The 17,878-nt window shown below is 37.5% G+C and overlaps 1 protein-coding gene across 1 annotated transcript in view; it reads right to left on the bottom strand.

Moving 5' to 3' along the window:
* The window catches only part of LOC116506407 (kinase D-interacting substrate of 220 kDa-like), a 94,053-nt gene that overhangs the window by 43,056 nt on the left and 33,119 nt on the right, over positions 1–17,878 (bottom strand). Inside the window, 3 exon segments of the mRNA XM_032214140.1 lie at positions 3,010–3,108; positions 4,392–4,490; positions 4,609–4,806. Of these exon segments, the coding sequence (XP_032070031.1) occupies positions 3,010–3,108; positions 4,392–4,490; positions 4,609–4,806 (396 nt within the window).

The raw sequence follows: 17,878 nt of genomic DNA on the forward strand, positions 1-17,878 counted from the left end.
ACCGGCTTTATCTCCCCGGAGACTGCTACTCATTAACAAGCAAAATTTACAAATAATTTATTGAGAACTGACCAGCTGAAGACACTGTTTATCTGTTTATTCTCAGCTTTTATCTATAATGCCTCCCAGGTCTAAGCAGGCAAAAAAATCCCCCCCGCATGTGCTTAAAGAACTTGTTAGTAAATCGCTGCCTTTGTCTCCTACACCACCTACTGGAGATTCCTTGACACAGGAGCTTTTCTTTCAAATAATTAATGACTTTAAACAAAATTAAAGAATTTGTGCTGGATTTATGCGATAAAATACAGACTAAAATTGCCCAAATAAAGGCGGATATGTTTGAAGTTACGTCTACTTTGACAGATTATATCGAAGAAATGGAGACTAAACTGGAAACTTTGGAGGGGGCTAATTTTAATTTGACTTCTAATATCCAAGCATTACAACAAGAGATTAGAGATACTCAAACACAACTTACAATGATAAATTATAACAGAAAGGCGTCTGCAATAAGAGTCAGAGGACTGCCCGAAAAGAAAGGAGAGAACTTGAAACAGACGTTTGTAGAAGCTTTCAGCCAAGCGGTGGGAGGTCCGGGACTCAATTTTGATTGGAATATTCGAAAATCTATCGCCAGAATTCGTGTGTAGCAGAGCAACGACAGCTTCCAAGAGACATAATTATATACTTTTTCACAAGAGAATCCAGAAATGCGATCACTCAAAAGTTTTACAATAACAGGCTCGAATCAATGGCCATGATTTGTTTGTCTTTAAAGAAATCCCGCTCCAGATGCTGCAAGCAAGGAGAGGCTATATTTTTTAACCCAAGAACTTAGAAATCGTCAAATACAGTATAAATGGGAAGCTCCAGTTGGAATCATAGTTACATTTGAAAATCAAAGATTTCGTATTAATTCTGTTTCGGAAGCTCGGGACTTTTATTATAAAACTCTGAAGGCGGGGCTTCTTGACTCACTCGGAAACGCGGAAGGACAAGGTGAAGGAAAGACAAGCAGCAAGTCACTTGGTTACAAGAAGGAGGGAGTTGTTCTCCCCCTACTGGAGAGGCAGAAAAGCGGAAACTGAGGATTCAGTCATATTTTCAAAGCAGCGAGACATGTGGTTATAAGGGAGAGGGTAGCCTTCTCTTTCCGAAAGGGCAGAAGAGTAAAGAATTAGATCCAGTGATGTCTTTAAATACTTTCTAAGCTTTTGGACTGATTAAAACTTTAGGATTTCTGTTTGGTATGAAATGGTAAAGCTGTGTACTGATGAGGAATGGAAAGAAGCATTGCTTATTCTAGACAGATATTATACGGGACTTTTACAAGACTTATTTGAATCTCAATCCAAACTGCGCATGAAGTGTTTCTGTGAGGAAAGCGGGGACTAAGATTTATTTGAATTGCGGTTTGGGATGAATGAAGTTGGGAGGAGTGGGGCAGAAAGGAAGGTGGAGCGGGATATTTGAAGGGATCTTGGGATTGAACGAACTGGTATGGATTTTGGGCACACATTTTACGGATTTACATGCTTGAAGTATAACATAAAAAGCTCAGGATTTTAAAGTGAAGAGCGAGATCCTAATCTTATGCAATTTGGGCTTGGGAGGAATGGAGACGTGAAACGAAGGGTAGGAAGATGAGTAGCGAAAGTATGATTAGACTGCTCTGTATTTGAAGATAAATTGATTTTTGTATAAACTAATATTTGAATATAAGGTTAAGAAAGGCTATCTGGAGAGTCTACAGGAAGATGGGGGTAAATATCAAAGAAGTAAGGGACGAGGACAAATATAAATGGAATGATTCACACTGTTTAAATTTTAAGAATGATGGGAGGCTGAGCATAATGCAAAAGATTTTTAATTTTTTTTTTATTTACTTTTTCGTTTTTTTTTTCTTTTTCTTTTTCGGAGTGTTCTTTTTATTTTTTTCATTATTATTGTTAATAAGATATTTTGAAGGTGAATGGTACTGAACTGTGCCGGGTGTGGGACCTGGGAAGTCGGAGGGGGTTAGGGAGGGGGTTCATTGGGGGTGGGTGGGCGGGTGGAGATATAGTTTCAATATATAGAATAAGAAGAATACACTTGTATACTGTTGATCCTTATATTTCTCTTTATTTTTTTTTTTTTTTCTTTTTGCTTTTTTTCCTTTCTTTTTTCTTTTTAGCGTAACTGAATAGATTAAGGAATAGAGAAATGCACCATAGTGAGAAGTAGAGGAAAAGAAGAGGGAGAAGTAAGGAGGGAGGAAGAGGGGAATGTAAGGAGGATGAAGGGGAAGGAGGGTGAGGAAGGCGAGAAAGGAAGATAGGAGGGGAAAGGGAAGTAGGAGGGGTGATCGTTGGAGGGAGAAAGGAAAGTTGGAGGGGGAGAAGAAGGGGTGTATGAAAGCGATAGGTTGGGTTTATAAGTTGTGTTTAGGTTGGGGTTTTTCTTTTTTACTATTATATTATTATTATTGCAAATATCCAGTATATAAGTGAATGTACAAAATTGAAAATGAAAATGAATAAAACATTTAATAAAAAAAAAAAAGAATAAAAAATTACAGAAGACAAAAAGAAATCATATCTGCTCCCAAAACAACATAAAGCCCATATGTTGTTAGTAGACCTGACTAACAGCTCTCAAGGTAGGAGCCACAATGAAGAGGCTTAGTTTTGGTAGTTAAGTCTAAATGCATGCATTCATAAGGAAAATGCCATTTATTTTACTGTCTAGTACTATTCCAAAAAGTAATAAGCAGCAATTGGGAGATATATAATCAAATTATTGGTATATATAAATTTAATAAATACATGTCACACTTCTAAGAAAACTAATACAGGTTATTGCTATGTAAACAGAAATATTATTAAATAAACTTCAAGCTTATTATCAAATAAAGTTTTTAGTAAGTTCAAGAACTAGAGTTTTTTAAAATAAAAAACAATAACAATACACCAAAACCACCTATATTAAAGCTTATTCAGGATTAGAAACTATTAATTATATACTTACCTTTGTACATATTTCAGTGTCTGGATTACACTGCAAAATATCTCTTACCATGGTAGCATTTCCCTTTTCAACAGCCCAATATAAAGCTGTTTTATTATCCTATAGATGAATAATACATGATTAACATTTTAAAAGCTAGTTGGATTAATTTCATAAGCCAAATATACCTTATATGTGTAAATTATATATATATATATACACACACACACTGCCTAAAATGATAATATTGTTATTACTACGCATGTACATTATATTTAAGAAACAAGTTTATAAGAGTGCCTCCTATTCAGGGTTTTGAACCTAAACTTGATTAAAATAAATTGCATGCTATTATTTTCTGCATCCAGCTAAAACACATTGTTCACTTGCCTGATGTAAGTACATGGTTGTCCTCAACTTACGTCCACAATTTAGCCCAATTTTTTTCTTGCTAAGCAAGACATTTGTTAAGTTAATTTTGCCCCATTTTACGACCTTCCTTGCCATAGTTGTAAAGTGAATCACTGCAGTTGTTAAGTTAGTAACACTGTTGCTAAGTGAATCTGGTTTTCCCCACTGAGTTTGCTGTCAGAAGGTCACAAAAGTGATCACATGACCTCAGGACACTGCAACCGTCTTAAATATGAGCCAGTTGCCAAGCATCTGAATTTTGATCAGGTCACCGTGGTGGATGCTGCAATGGCTGTAAGTATCATTTTTATCAGTGCCATTGTAACTTTCAACAATCACTAAATGAACTGTTGTAAGTGGAAGACTACCTGTAGTTCATAACAGCTAAGTGTCAAAAGAATTACAGATAGTCTCCAATTGTGACTTATGTTTTCCGTTGCTAAGCAAGATAGTTAAGTCAGTTGGGGCCAATTTTATGACTTTTTTTTTAGCCACATGTCAAGTGAATCATGTGATCATTAATCAAATCTGGCTTACCCACTTGACTTTGCTTGTCAGAAACCAGCTGGAAATGAAGCAAAAAGTAATCATATAACCCTGGGACGCTACAACCATCGTAAGTACAAGCCAGTTGCCAAGCACATTTTGATCACGTGATAGTGAGGGGTGCTGTGAGTGTGAGTTAGTGTGAGGACCAGTATCAAGTCTTTTTTTTTTCCAGTGCCACTGTAGCTTCAGTAACTGAGTGGTTGTAAGTTGAGTACCTGTTCACTGTAGATAAAAATGAAAGCACCTGTTCTACATTCTAATATAGAAACAATGTGCAGTAAAGTTTAAGAAATATACTTGCCACAGTCAAACCTTGACATTTGGTATGAGCATTTTTTCCAGAATATAAATATTATCTCATATGTCTCCTATCTACAAGGAATGCTTCTACATTCTCCAAATGCCACATTCAGAAACATATCGTTAAACAGAGAATTACTTACCTGACCTCTAATGTCTATATCAGCGTATTTATGAAGCAATGCTCTCACAATTTCAACATGACCACCTCTGACAGCCCCAATCAGCACGGTATCTCCACTCTGAAATTAGCACACAACAGAGTCACCCTCTACTTCAGATATTCCCAAATTAGCTTTCAAAGTGTCATGGCACACACAAATAAAGCAACACTTTTATGCCACACAAATACATACTCACTCGATCAGGAATATTCACGTACGTTCCTGCATCTAGGAGATCTTGCACAATTTCTATGTGTCCCTCCTTTGAAGCAATCATCAAAGCTGTATTTCCATCTTTATCTGTTAAGTTCACATTTGGGTTTCTTTTCAGGATTTCTTTCACGGAATCTGTAAAGCCACCTCTTACTGCTACAATCAGTGCAGTCATAGAATTCTGAGAGAGAATAAAATACACTTACTAACATGAATCAGAATATTTTCTTCTAATGTATTCATTTCTTCAATACCAAATGTAAACATATACTGCAGTGTTCCTCAACCTTGGCGACTTTAAGTCCTGTGGATTTCTGGGGGATTCTGGGAGTTGAAGTCCACAGGACTTAAAGTCGCCAAGGTTGAGAAACACTGATATACTGTATTTTTCTTTTCTTTTTTTTTTACAAATGCTTTATTTTGACAAAACAAAGAAGCCTGTGTTTGACATGGACATCAAACGTCCACTATTCAGTTCTTGGCATTTACTTCCCTGATGTGTTGTATGATGTCTAGACTTACTTGATAACCAAGGGAACTTATAAACTGAATACAATTAATAAATATGTTGCTTTTGATTAGAATATATTTAGCTATTTTTTAAAAAAAATAAGAGTTATACTCACAGCTCCTTCCTGATCCACATCTGCTCCCATCTGCAACAAATACTTTACACAGTCCAGATGTCCTTTTCTTGCTGCCCAGATCAATGCTGTAGTACCATACTGGTAGAAAAAAATACCACTGATAAACTATAGTTTGACTGATAAACGTGGCTTCAAATACAGATATAAATATTGTGTGTGTGTGTGTGTGTTATATTTGTGCTGATAAATAAATAAAGGGAGACTAGTATAGATCTATTTCAAGCTATTTAGGTCTCATCAGCTAGCCATACCCTTACTGGGATTAGAACCTGTGCTGTACTGCATCTTAGGCAGATGTGTTAACCATTAAGCCACAAGTTTCTTCTCCTTATCAGCTGACCCAGGGAAATAGGTATGCATTTAAAGTCACAACCCCCGGTATGCCCAAATATGGGAGGAAGTTTACTACTTCCATTCTCTGTCTATCGGCTCGTCACAAGAGACCATCCAGACAGAAACCCAATATTTTTACTGTTGCCTTTGTTACATTTGTGTTGTATCTGTGCTGATAAATAAATAAAGGGAAACTAGTATAGATCTATTTCAAGCTATTTAGCTCTCATCAGCTAGCCATGCCCTTACTGGGATTAGAACCTGTGCTGTACTGCATCTTAGGCAGATGTGTTAACCATTAAGCCACAAGGTTCTTCTCCTTATCAGCTGAGCCAGGGAAATAGGTATGCATTTAAAGTCACTGATAAGGCTGATAAGGAACTTGTATGTATGTATGTATGTATGATGTATGTATGTATGTATGTATGTATGTATATGTAAATAAACTGGCAAGTGGGCAGAGATGAGACATTGTTATTAAGAGCTGGATTTTAGGGCGAAGATTAAAAGATTTACATGATGCAAAAATGCACCATACAATCTCTTTACCACCACAATTTTTATAGGAAGCTAAAAGAACTACAAATCTGACTCTCCTCCAGCATAGTTAGTATATACCTATATTATCTATAATGTACATATAGATGATAGATAGGGGAAGAAAGGAGGGAGGGAGGGAGGGAGATGAATTCCAATGCGTTCCAATCTTAAGCAAATGCTTTCAATTTTACCTTGTCAGAGCAGTTGACTTTACCTCCATGCTGCAGCAACAGTTGTACTATACGAGAATGGCCTCGGCCTGCTGCCCAAATTATCGGATACACACTATATTGCTAAAAAAAAACAATTGGAAACATTAAGAATAAATGCTATTGGCTCACCTTAGTCTTCAGGCTCACTTCAGTTATCAGGTATGAGTCTGACTCAATCCAGTATGTTAGAAATCAAATGAAAAATAAAATGATTTCTTCTTAACAAAAGTTCACTTAATCATGATAGCTGATATTAGGAAAAAAGTACAGCAATGTATTTTCATAATAGCTATTAAATAGCAATATTCTGTCTCTATTGACAGAACCAAATTTGTACATGTTTTTCAAGCACCGCTAAAAAATACAGTTAATCTACATGGAACAAGAACTCTTGTGCAAGTTCTCATCTGGTTAACCAACACTTGTTTTAATGTTGTTGAAAGCAGCAAAACATGGCTGAGTGTGCCTTTTTATATATATTTTTTGTATATATATATATTTTGGAGTATAAGACGCATGAAGGTTTTGAAGAGGCAATTTTTTTTTAAAAGTAGGTAGGTAGATAAGAGGGAGAAAAATAGAAATACAATAGGTAGGTAGGTAGGTAGGTAGGTAGGTGGTAGGTAGGTAAATAAAGGGATAGAGATAGTGAGAAATAGAGAAGAAATACAGTAGGTAGGTAGGGAGAGTATGTAGGTAGGTAGGTATTGGGATAGCGGAGAGAAATAGAAAAGAGAGAGAAATACAGTAGGTAGGTAGGAAGAGTATGTAGGTAGGTAGGTATTGGGATAGCGAGAGAGAAATAGAAAAAGAGAGAAATACAGTAGATAGGTAGGGAGAGAGAGTAGGTAGGTAGATAGATAGAGGGATAGAGAGAAATATAGTAGATAGGGAGGAATGGAGGGAGTGTGGGTAGGTAGGTAGGTAGGTAGGTAGGTAGTGTAGGTAGGTAGGTAGAAGGATGGAGAGAAATAGAAAGAGAGAGAGAAATACAGTCGATAGGGAGGGAAGGAGAGAGAGTAGGTAGGTAGGTAGGTAGGTAGGTAGTAGGTAGGTAGGTAGGTAGGGGGATAGAGAGAAATACAGTAGGTAGGTAGGGAGAGAGAGAGGTAGGTAGGTGTAGATGTTTCCAGGTGTATTTATCCATGTGCTGAAGAAGGAAATCGCTGACAAACCTTAAGACTTTGTTCCTGCTTGCACAGCACTTGATCAATGTAATTCTCATCGGTTAAAGAACTTTCCAAAAGAAAAAAGTTTTTGCACTCTGCAAACCTCTGAAAAACGGGCCAGTTTTTTGTCAAAAAATTGCATGCATAGCCTTATGGAGACTTATAGCGTGCTGCTGGGGGGGGGGGGAACGGCACGTTTTTGGCTTATTTCTGCCCTCCTCAGCCCCAGAAGCTCTCTGAAAGCCTTCATAAGGCTTTGCAAGGCCATTTTGATGAAGGGGCGGTGCTTCAGGAGGCAAAAAATGCTGAATTTGATGTATAACACGGACCTAGATTTTCAGCCTCTTTTTTGAGGAAAAAAGGTGCGTCTTATACTCCGAAAAATATGGTAGTTGAGAATTTCTATTATGAGGAGTCTCAGTGCTTTATAAGCTTGGTTGTTTCCTTGAAGACATTTCTAGACTATTAATCCATTGTCTATAAATATTCACTTTTATCGAAAATAATTTCTATTATCTTGAATTAATTCTGCAAGTAATTAGTTGCATCATGTTAAATTAAAATTATTGTTTCAAAGTGCAGCACAACATTTTTAAAAGCATTATAGTTGGTCCTTGTTAACAACTGTCTCATTTGGCAATCATTCATATTTACAATTGTGAGGAAAAGGAACTTTATGACCTATCCTTGCATTTTCAACCTTCACAGGCCTGTAAAGCAAAGGAAAGCTGAAGCAAGATCATAAGCACAATTGCAATTTCACTTTGCTTAATTGGGAGTTGCCAGTCCCAATTGTAGTCATTAAACAAGGCCTATCTATAGTCTTTTGTTGTGGCCCAGCAGGAGCTGTTGGAGCTGCAACCAGACTCCGACAGCGAGGGGCCCTATGATTCAGCTGTGGAGGATCCTGGACAGGGTTCTGACTCTGAGCAGGGCGCAGAGAGGCTGGTTGGCCACCAGGAGGCACCTGAGCCTTGGACCAGTGGGGAGGAGACAAGGGAGTGTGATCCTGACGTCATGCATTGGAGCAGTGGGGAGGAGACAAGGGAGTTGGTCCTGGATGCGCGGCAACAGAGGGCTAATAGGCGTAAAGAACAGTTACGCAGTTACAGGAGATAATTGAACTCAGCTGGTGGTAATTAGGCTCCTCTCAAGACTATAAAAGGAATGGCTTTCCACAAGCTCATCGCAGGAATCAACGTATTTACTAGAGCTGGAGAACTCTCGTGGATTGCTGGATTGCTGCCAAGGTTAGTCTGTGCTGGATTTCTGCCAACGTCTAGTCTGTGTGTTAATAAATCCTTGAAGTATCTTTGTCTCGGCGTGCTTGATGTTGAAGAGGGGTGGTCAGAACAGTCTTTTATGGGAAAATATTAATTTACACAAACTAAAAATGACTAGTGCTAGACTAATGGCCAACAGAAGACTTTCTACCTCACATTCTATAATTATCTGAATAATATCATTCAAGATAAACAATTCCAAATGCCAATTGATATAATGTTAATGTTTGACTGCAAAAAGGGGGGAAATGAACTTACAATACCAGTGATGTTTGGGTTTGCTCCTCTTTCAAGAAGCAGTTCAGCTACTTCAGTACAGCCTTTGTAGCATGCCCACATAAGGGCTGTCCACCCACCCTAAAACCATAAAACAGAAAATCATAGCATTCCTACAATTAAACAAAGGACTAAGCTACATAATTGCTGAATTATCTTCAAGACAGCAATATATATTCATTTCCAAAAGAACACAAAAAGTATTACGTTGCAACGAAAACGAAGTCCTACGGTTCTTAAAGAATAATAAAGGTCTTACTGTGTAAGGTTTGGGATCCATTTCATCAGAAGCATAGAGCATTACCCTCACTTATGATATCTATATAAATACAGCTGCACATATAGATGTGCCAATGTGCACAACACTTCCACCCAATCACCCTGTCTTGACCTTTCTACACACTGTGTGGCCTTTGTTTTACACACACTGATAGTAAACAAGACAGAAAGGAAATACATGTAACAATGGGGTAAAGGAAAGTGAAATGCAAGAAGTATGGATTTTATTCATATGGGGTTATTCTCTGTACTGTTACTGCTGGACAGTGCACTTGTGAATTTCCTTTGAAATTCTCTTACTCAATTAGCAAATGCATTCTATTATGTAAAACATCTATATGAACTTCTGGCATTACATTCCAAGAAAGACAATCACCTAACACTAACACACCCAAATTGAGTTCTAACATCGTAATTAAAAGGAGCTAAATAGTATACAGGTAGTTCTCAAGTGGTGACAGCAATGACTGCCATCATTAAAAGTGCAGTTGGAAAGCGCAATATCATGAGTACATCACTTGGCAATGACAATCCCAGCAGTCCCAGTAACTTTAAGGGTATTCAGCGGAAGGCAGCAGGAATCCCAGGAAGACGCATACAAGTGGGGTTGGGGAGTCCAGCGCATGCACTGGGAAGGGCTAGCACATGAATTGGGAGAAGGCTTGGAAGGAGGCCTGGTGCAGATTTGCATGAATGCAGGATATAAATCTAACAAATGAAGATACTGGGAAAATAACACTTGGATGTTATTATAAAAGTAAAAATATACCATGTCTCGATGTTCTATTCACATTGCATGATAAGAGTTCTGTTACAACAGCAATATGCCCCTCTTTAGATGCAGAGATAAGAGCTGTCCAATTATCCTAAAATAGGGCAATCAAAGAAGGAAAATGTCAGGGTTTTATAAGGACTTAAGAACAAGCTTTTATATGTATTTCATTTATTAAACAAATTTATATAGCTCATACACTAGAAAGAACGTTCAGCTAGCTATAAACAAAATAAAAATGCACACAGCTTTTTTAAAAAAAATAAGGTTGAGGCCTTAATAATAATAATTAAATTTAAATACCACCTGATTGTCAATGGTTTTGGACAGCTCATAACAATCAAAGAAATTACAATAAAACCAATAAAAAAGAATTTTTTTAAAAGGTGAAACTCGCATTCATCTATCTGCCTCCCAACTCCATTAATAACTTGGCCACAATGCCTGAGGAAAAGACCAAATCCTCACCACTTTTCTCAAGGGCAACAGGGTTGCAATCATCCATATCTCCAAGACTAGGACATTCCAAGATAGGATAGGCCAGTGCCATGACAGAGAAGGCACACTTCCAAGGACCCATCAGATAACATTGTCTCACTGATGGGGCCCAGAGCATTGCCCACTTCTCCAAATCTATTAGGACAGGCACAGAGGTGGGCTGCTGGCAGTTCGCACCGGTTCAAGCGAACCAGTAGTTAAGATTTTGCGCACTGGCAAATCCCACCACTGGCTCGCCCTGCCCCCGCTTGTTTTTCAGCCATTTTTTGGCCCAAAAAAAACGGCCTGAAAACAGCCTGAAAAAACGCCAAAAACAGGGGGCGCAGCATCAGACAGTGGTGGGATTGGCCCCAATCTGCTGAATCCTACCTCTGCCTTTGAGGCATGTGGCCAGGAGGCGGGGCTAAGTGTGATGAATGATGTCGCCCACCCAGTCACATGACCAACCAGCCACACGTACCCAGTCAGAGAACCCGTTGTTAAGTTATTCAAGTCCCACCACTGGACAGGCAGAAGCCACAATCAAAAGTTTGTTCTAGCTTGAATTAACTCCCTTAAACTATTAAGCTTTAACAAAAACGATTTGCAGACATGATATCATACTTTATTTACTGTAACAACAAACAATAGTATGGAATGGCACAGTCTTATCTGTTGTATATTTTGTGTTCACAGGTCTGATTTAAAGATATAACAGGCTGATGGCAAATTAAATGCTGGAGGAGAGATAAAGTATAAACCAGAATAAGCTTCTTAGTACTTACTGAATCTTCCAGGTTACAATTGGCGCCTTTTTTTATCAGTTCTTGGACAATTTCTAAATTGCCTTGCTCTGCAGCTAGCATCAAAGGAGTCTGACCATTCTGCAATAAAAATAATATATACATATAGGAAAAGGCTATCTAACAATTCTTATAGCAAAAAGCCATGTAGTATTCAAGGTTTACTTAGACACTGAAGCATATCTCCTAAAACAGTAGTGGGAAAAAACAACACAACAGGTAGTTCTCATTTTATAATCCTAACTGGGACCAGCAACTTTGACACTAAACAAAGTTAAGCAAAACATCAAATGACCCAGGGGTGGGTTCCGGGTGCTGCTGCCGCCAATTCACTCAGGACGCGCTGTGTGCGCTTGATGCGCATGCACAATACTAAGAAATGCTTCTGTGCATGCGCAGAAGGAAAAAACAAGATGGCGGCGCCATAGTTCAGGGGCGTGGCAGGCCGGGTTACTACTTACTCGGCCAAACCGATCCAAACCGGTAGGAACCCACCTCTGAAATGACTACACAGGTTTACAATAGAGCAGTGTTTCTCAACCTTGGCAACTTGAAGATGTCCGGACTTCAACTCCCAGAATTCCCCAGCCAGCGAAAGCTGGCTGGGGAATTCTAGGAGTTGAAGTCCGGACATCTTCAAGTTGCCAAGGTTGAGAAACACTGCAATAGAGGTTAGCTACAGACTAGAAAAAAAAAGTAATCTGACCATGTCAACATCCCACATTTAAAGATCACAAATTAATTGCTCTGAAATGGTGAACAGAATGTACATCAGCAATTTGCCATGCTTCCGCAGCCTCTGATAGTTTTCAAAAACTACTCAAAACTGGATAGTTTCAAAGTTTTCACTTCATTTTATCATACCTCATCCCTTTCATCCACGTCTTTGCACTTCTCAAGAAATGCTTTCAAAGCAAAAACGTTTTCTTCTTCCACATAAGTCACCAAGCTCTGAGACATCAGATTAGCCATCCTTAGGGGTCAGGTTCCACAATGGCAGTTATCTACGTAAACAGAAGGAACCATTTTAATGTGTCAGTAACATACTGAAAGAGGCGGATGACAAAATGATTTCATGTCTATCACTAGAAAAAACAATTTCAGTTATATCTGTATCAGTGACGTGCCGTCAGCTTTAGCCCTGGTGAGGCACTTTTTAGACTTGTGGACTTCAACTCCCAGAATTCCACAGCCAGGCATGCTCAGTTCCGATTTAAAGCGACAGCATTTTCCCCCTTGCAAAATAAGTTTTCCCATTCTTTTTCTTCTCCCTCCCTCTCTCCCTCCCTCCCCCCTCTCTCAAACAGACACCCGCACACAGAGAACGTCGATCCCTCTCTCATTCACTCACTCTCAAACAAACACAGAAGTTGGATTGGATATATTTTCCAAAGGCTTGAAAGCAGCTCCTCTGCCATACCACCCCCTTCTCCTGCTGCCTTCCGATCAAACTTTTTGAATTCCTCCCCCTCCCCACATGCACCTTTTCCAGCTGTTTCAGAGACGATTTCAACTCTGCTTCTCCCTGCCCTGCCCTCCCCTCTTGAAAAGCCAGAGCTCTGTCAGACTGAGCTAGTTGCTCCCAGAGAACTCTAAAAAGCCTCTAAAAATGCCCTCTACAGGAGGCGAGAGAATACGTGCCTCATTTGCATAAGGAATTCTTTGCTTGTTAACCCTTGCTTAACTCTTAAAAGGCGAAAAATTCCTTATGCAAAAGAGGCCTCCTCCTAGTTAATACTGAGAGCAGACACCAAGCCACTGTGACTTGAAATCTGGTCGCAACTACCCTGGCTTTAATTATTTAAGAAAATAATTTAAAATCCTTTCCTTTCCCTGAGGAGACTGGTGAGGCCCCGCCTCCCTTGCCTCTAGTGACTGCATGTCCCTGATCTGTATACAGATAATGTTCAAGGTATTCAGCTTTTAGTGTCATAATAATAAATGGTTAAAAATGAATTACAAACAAAATGTCTGCACATGTCAAACATTTATTTGGTATTTTGATACAGCAACAGCAATTTATCTTTAAAATGTCTTACTTTATTATATCACGGTTTTATTTTACATCTAGTAGTAATAAAGAAACTGATGCCAAATGAATAATATTTCCTTTAAACATGTATTATCAGCACGCACTGCAGTATTTTGGATTGTCATAGCTCAAAATATACACTAGAAGAGACCACTTAAAAGAAGATATATGTATTTCAAAAAAAAGATCAACCAAGGTCTTTTTCAAAATATGATAATTCAACAGAAGTCATCTGTTACTATTTGAAATAACGAATAAACCTATGCATAACACAAGCAATGTGCAATCCCCTCATACTTTTAAGTTTGTCTTTAGTCTCTCTAGTACAGCATTCGCTGGCTGGGGAATTCTGGAAGTTGAAGTCCGGACATCTTCAAGTTGCCAAGGTTGAGAAACACTGCTCTAGTAGAAATGTTGAGACTGAAAGATGTTGAGACTCCAGAAAGAGTACAGAGAAGAGCAACAAAGATAATTAGGGAACTGGATGCTAAAACATATAAAGAACAGTTGCAGGAACTGGGTATGTCTAGTTTAATTAAAAAAAAATAGGGGTGACATGATAGCAGTCTTCTAATATCTCAGGGGCTGCCACAAAGAAGAGGTAGCCAAGCTGTTTTCCAAAGCACCTGAAGACAAGAAGCAATGGGTGGAAACTAATCAAGGAGAGAAGCAACTTAGAACTGAGGAGAAATTTCCTAACAGTTAGAACAATTAACCAGTAGAACAGTTTGCCTCCAGAAGTTGTGAATTCTCCAACACTGGAGGCTTTAAAGAAGAGATTGGATAACCATTTGTCTGAAGTGATACAGGGTTTCCTGCCTGAACAGGGGGTTGGACTAGAAACCTCCAAGGTCCTTCCAACTCTGTTATTCTATTCTGTCAAATATAGGCTGGGTTTCCACTTTTTATTTCAACAGTGGGACAGATAGACCTAAGAGGTTAAATTTTCACCTTCCCTTTATCTACCCAATGTGCACAAAAGAACTGAAGACCATGACCACCACTGAAGCAAACATATATTTTTATATTATGTAATTTGTCATAACTATCTTAGTTATGATTAGAAAATCAATTTGAGATACTTTAATTGTCTGAAAGAATACATTTTAAAAAGCACATGGGGAAAAGTGATAAAGCTACATAGAGCAATACAGAAAGAATAAAGGCATACAAGTACAGAAAATCAGCTGCTGAGGCTGTATTTCATGCAAAGTGGTATATGTAAATATAATAATTACTACCTAACACAAGTAAACCTCACTGCTCAGTGGAATTAATTTAAGCCTTTACAGAATTTTCATCATGAAGCCTTTATACTCCAACTTTCCCATTGGCATACAAAATTGTTTAGGTAACATATTGTATTTATCCTGTTTCATTTACAGCTTGCAATTAGATTAAACAAGTGATCATTAGTAATCAAACTTTGCTGATGAAAGGTTGTGAAAATGTATTATACCATGTACTTATTTAAATAAGGAAACTAGTAGTATTAGTTATAAATAAAACAGAGACTGGAATTCTCTCCTATATTCCAATTCAATATACCTTAATATTATTCAACTTGAAGTTAGGAGGTAAAATTTCCATTGCATAAAGATATGCTAATAGACTTTGTAAAACCAGGGAAAAAGACATATGTGGGAAAGCAATATTCCCTTCATGTTGCCTTTCATAACTTGTCTTTCCTTCTCACTAAAATGCATTCCACATTTTACAATATTAACATAAGTGCACTCTGTTGTAACATTTTTAAATAAAATTCAATATAGAAATTCTCCTGGTTTGAAAACTGTGAGGAAGCAAATGAATTCTGGGCCTGTTATTATAGAGATTACTTGCAGTAAGACTATCTCACAGAATGTGCACAGATGAGTGGTTAGCTATCCTAGCATTAATAATGAATGCTAATATAACTCTTTAAAAATCAGTTCTGAGTGAGAAGTTCAAAATAATAAAAAAAGGACTGAATAAAATATTTCCTGCAGGTCACCAGACAGAACTTCCTAAAACACGGATGACTATTAGATTTGTAGATACGGCAAATTAATGAAGCTGGAAATACATTCCAATATGTTACTCATATTAATTCAAATAATTCCTATAAGTACTTCCTCAATGATGCTACACAATATGTTTATGAAGTCTCTAGCAAATTAACTCAATTGAAATGACTTTTAAAAAAATATTCATGTGTCAGTATAGGGTAGTGGTTAAGGTCTTGGGACTGACGCTAAAGCTCCTGAATGAAAAGGATAATTCTTTATTATTAAAAAGTAGTACAGAAACAAAAGCTAATTTCTAACTTTTCTAGAAGAGCCATATTGCAACAAACACAAAAGCCAATCCAGAACATTTCACTATCACTGAAATTGAAAGCGGTTGATAGCAATTTTCTAGATTCCCTACAAAAAAAGGTTATTTTATCATTTTTTGAAATATTTTTACATTCTAAAAATAAGAAAATGGAGTAATATACAGTGTTTCGGTATGGTTTTTAGCAATAACTTTAAATGGAAATGGAATGCATTCCTATGTAGACAAAGACTGGATTTATTTTATATGCTACTACATGAGTCTTATTTTTTATTATATTTTATCTTTTATTTTAATCACTATATGTCATTTTCAACTGCACAAATCATGATTGTATTTTGTTATTCATTATATTTCACCAATATATTTTCAAAACATTAAAATGTAACTTTCAGATTCTTCCTTTCTCTGAAGCTTGGGACACCAGAGAAATAATGTATGGAAAATAGCCTGGATCATTGGCAACAATGCACATCTACCGGTAGGTATCATAAAGATATACAAAAACGTACAAAACTAAACCTACTAGAAAATCAAAGTAAAATTATAAGCAAACAACAAAGCACATTTGACATCTGTTATAAAACTCATTTTACTCAAGAACTTTTAACCTACTGCATATAACAGATCATAGCTTGTTATTTTGCACGAAGGTTCTTGTGATGCAACCTATAATTAAGAAAAATGCATAAATCCATTTTTTATACTTTGGTAGCAAGCTGTATCATGTAGTCACATCCCTCTGTAATATTCTATGGATGCCACATCCTGGAGTTTGACAGTCAAAAACCAAAGCTACATATGCTGTAGCATTATTTCACTGATTACCTGTCAGGCAGGACAAAAATAGCTGAGGATACACAAGGAAAATCAACTTTTAAACTCCCTAGAAGTGTTTGAACTATCTAGGACAGTATTGAATGAACTGAACTGTAGCTTTCATTCCATATTCAAAAGTTGACAACATATGTTCAAGTTTCTAGTAAGATCCACTTTCCCATTCCTGAAAAAAAGTTAGGAGTTAGGAAAATGGCAGACAAAAAAAAAAGCGGGAGTCCCCACCAGGGGTGGGTTGCTCCCGGTTCAACCAGGTTCGTCCGAATTGGTAGTGGCATTCGGGCCTGGGTCGCAGAACCAGCAGCAACCCAGGCCTGCCACGCCCCCAAACTGGTTCCCTCACCGCCGCTGGGCCGCTGCCATGTTATTTTCTAGTGACTGCACATGCGCAATTCACTATAAATTGTTCATTTACAATGAACAGTGCACGCATGCATTGCGCATGGTTGCGAACCGGTAGTAAAATGGACAGCAATCCACCCTGGTCTCTACCAGTATTTAATTCTGTTGTTGATCAGTGCAATCTGCGAAGTATTTGAAAGCATGTGGCCTTCACACACACACACAAAAAAATACAGTCCATCTCTACTTTAACTTCAATGAAAATCTACAAGATTAAACATACTTATTCAGCAGAACTCATGGAATTCTGTACTTCTTAGGATTTGCTAAATGTGCACACTTGAAATGCTATTCTTAGGAATTCAACTTCTGGTTGAAACAAAGCTCATGATTTTCCTATAATTGCTTGATGACATTTGATGGCTAATCTCATACACTATTTTCTTCTCAATTGGGATTTTTCATACTTGAAGCATAATCACCTGCATTCTAATATCAACCTTTCATACTATCATGTCCAATATGAATGTAACAATATAAAAGTTTGCACACAAAACTTGTCCAGTTATTTCTTTAACATTATTATTTAAAGAGTAAGAGTGTCTTCACATAAAGTGTTAACTTACAGGCTCAAGAGATAAAGATGCTTTATATGACAAAATTTACTACCTAGTAATGAGACTTTAAGCCTTCAGAATGTTAAATGAGAAAAAGTCCATAGAATAGACTTCATATTAAGAACTCCTGAATTTATTTTAGTAATTGTCACTTTTCAAGGTGTTCTTTTACACTGTTTTTTCTACACTGTATTAGTATTACCGATCTTCAGGAAATGGGGGATAAAGCTTCAAAGAGAAATGGAAGGTATTCCTATGTAGACAATGTTAGCAACACAGTATTTTAAATAAGAGTGTTTAAGATTACAGCAACTCTAT

Source organism: Thamnophis elegans, chromosome 3 (assembly GCF_009769535.1).
Source record: "Thamnophis elegans isolate rThaEle1 chromosome 3, rThaEle1.pri, whole genome shotgun sequence".
Taxonomy (NCBI): Eukaryota; Metazoa; Chordata; class Lepidosauria; order Squamata; family Colubridae; genus Thamnophis; species Thamnophis elegans.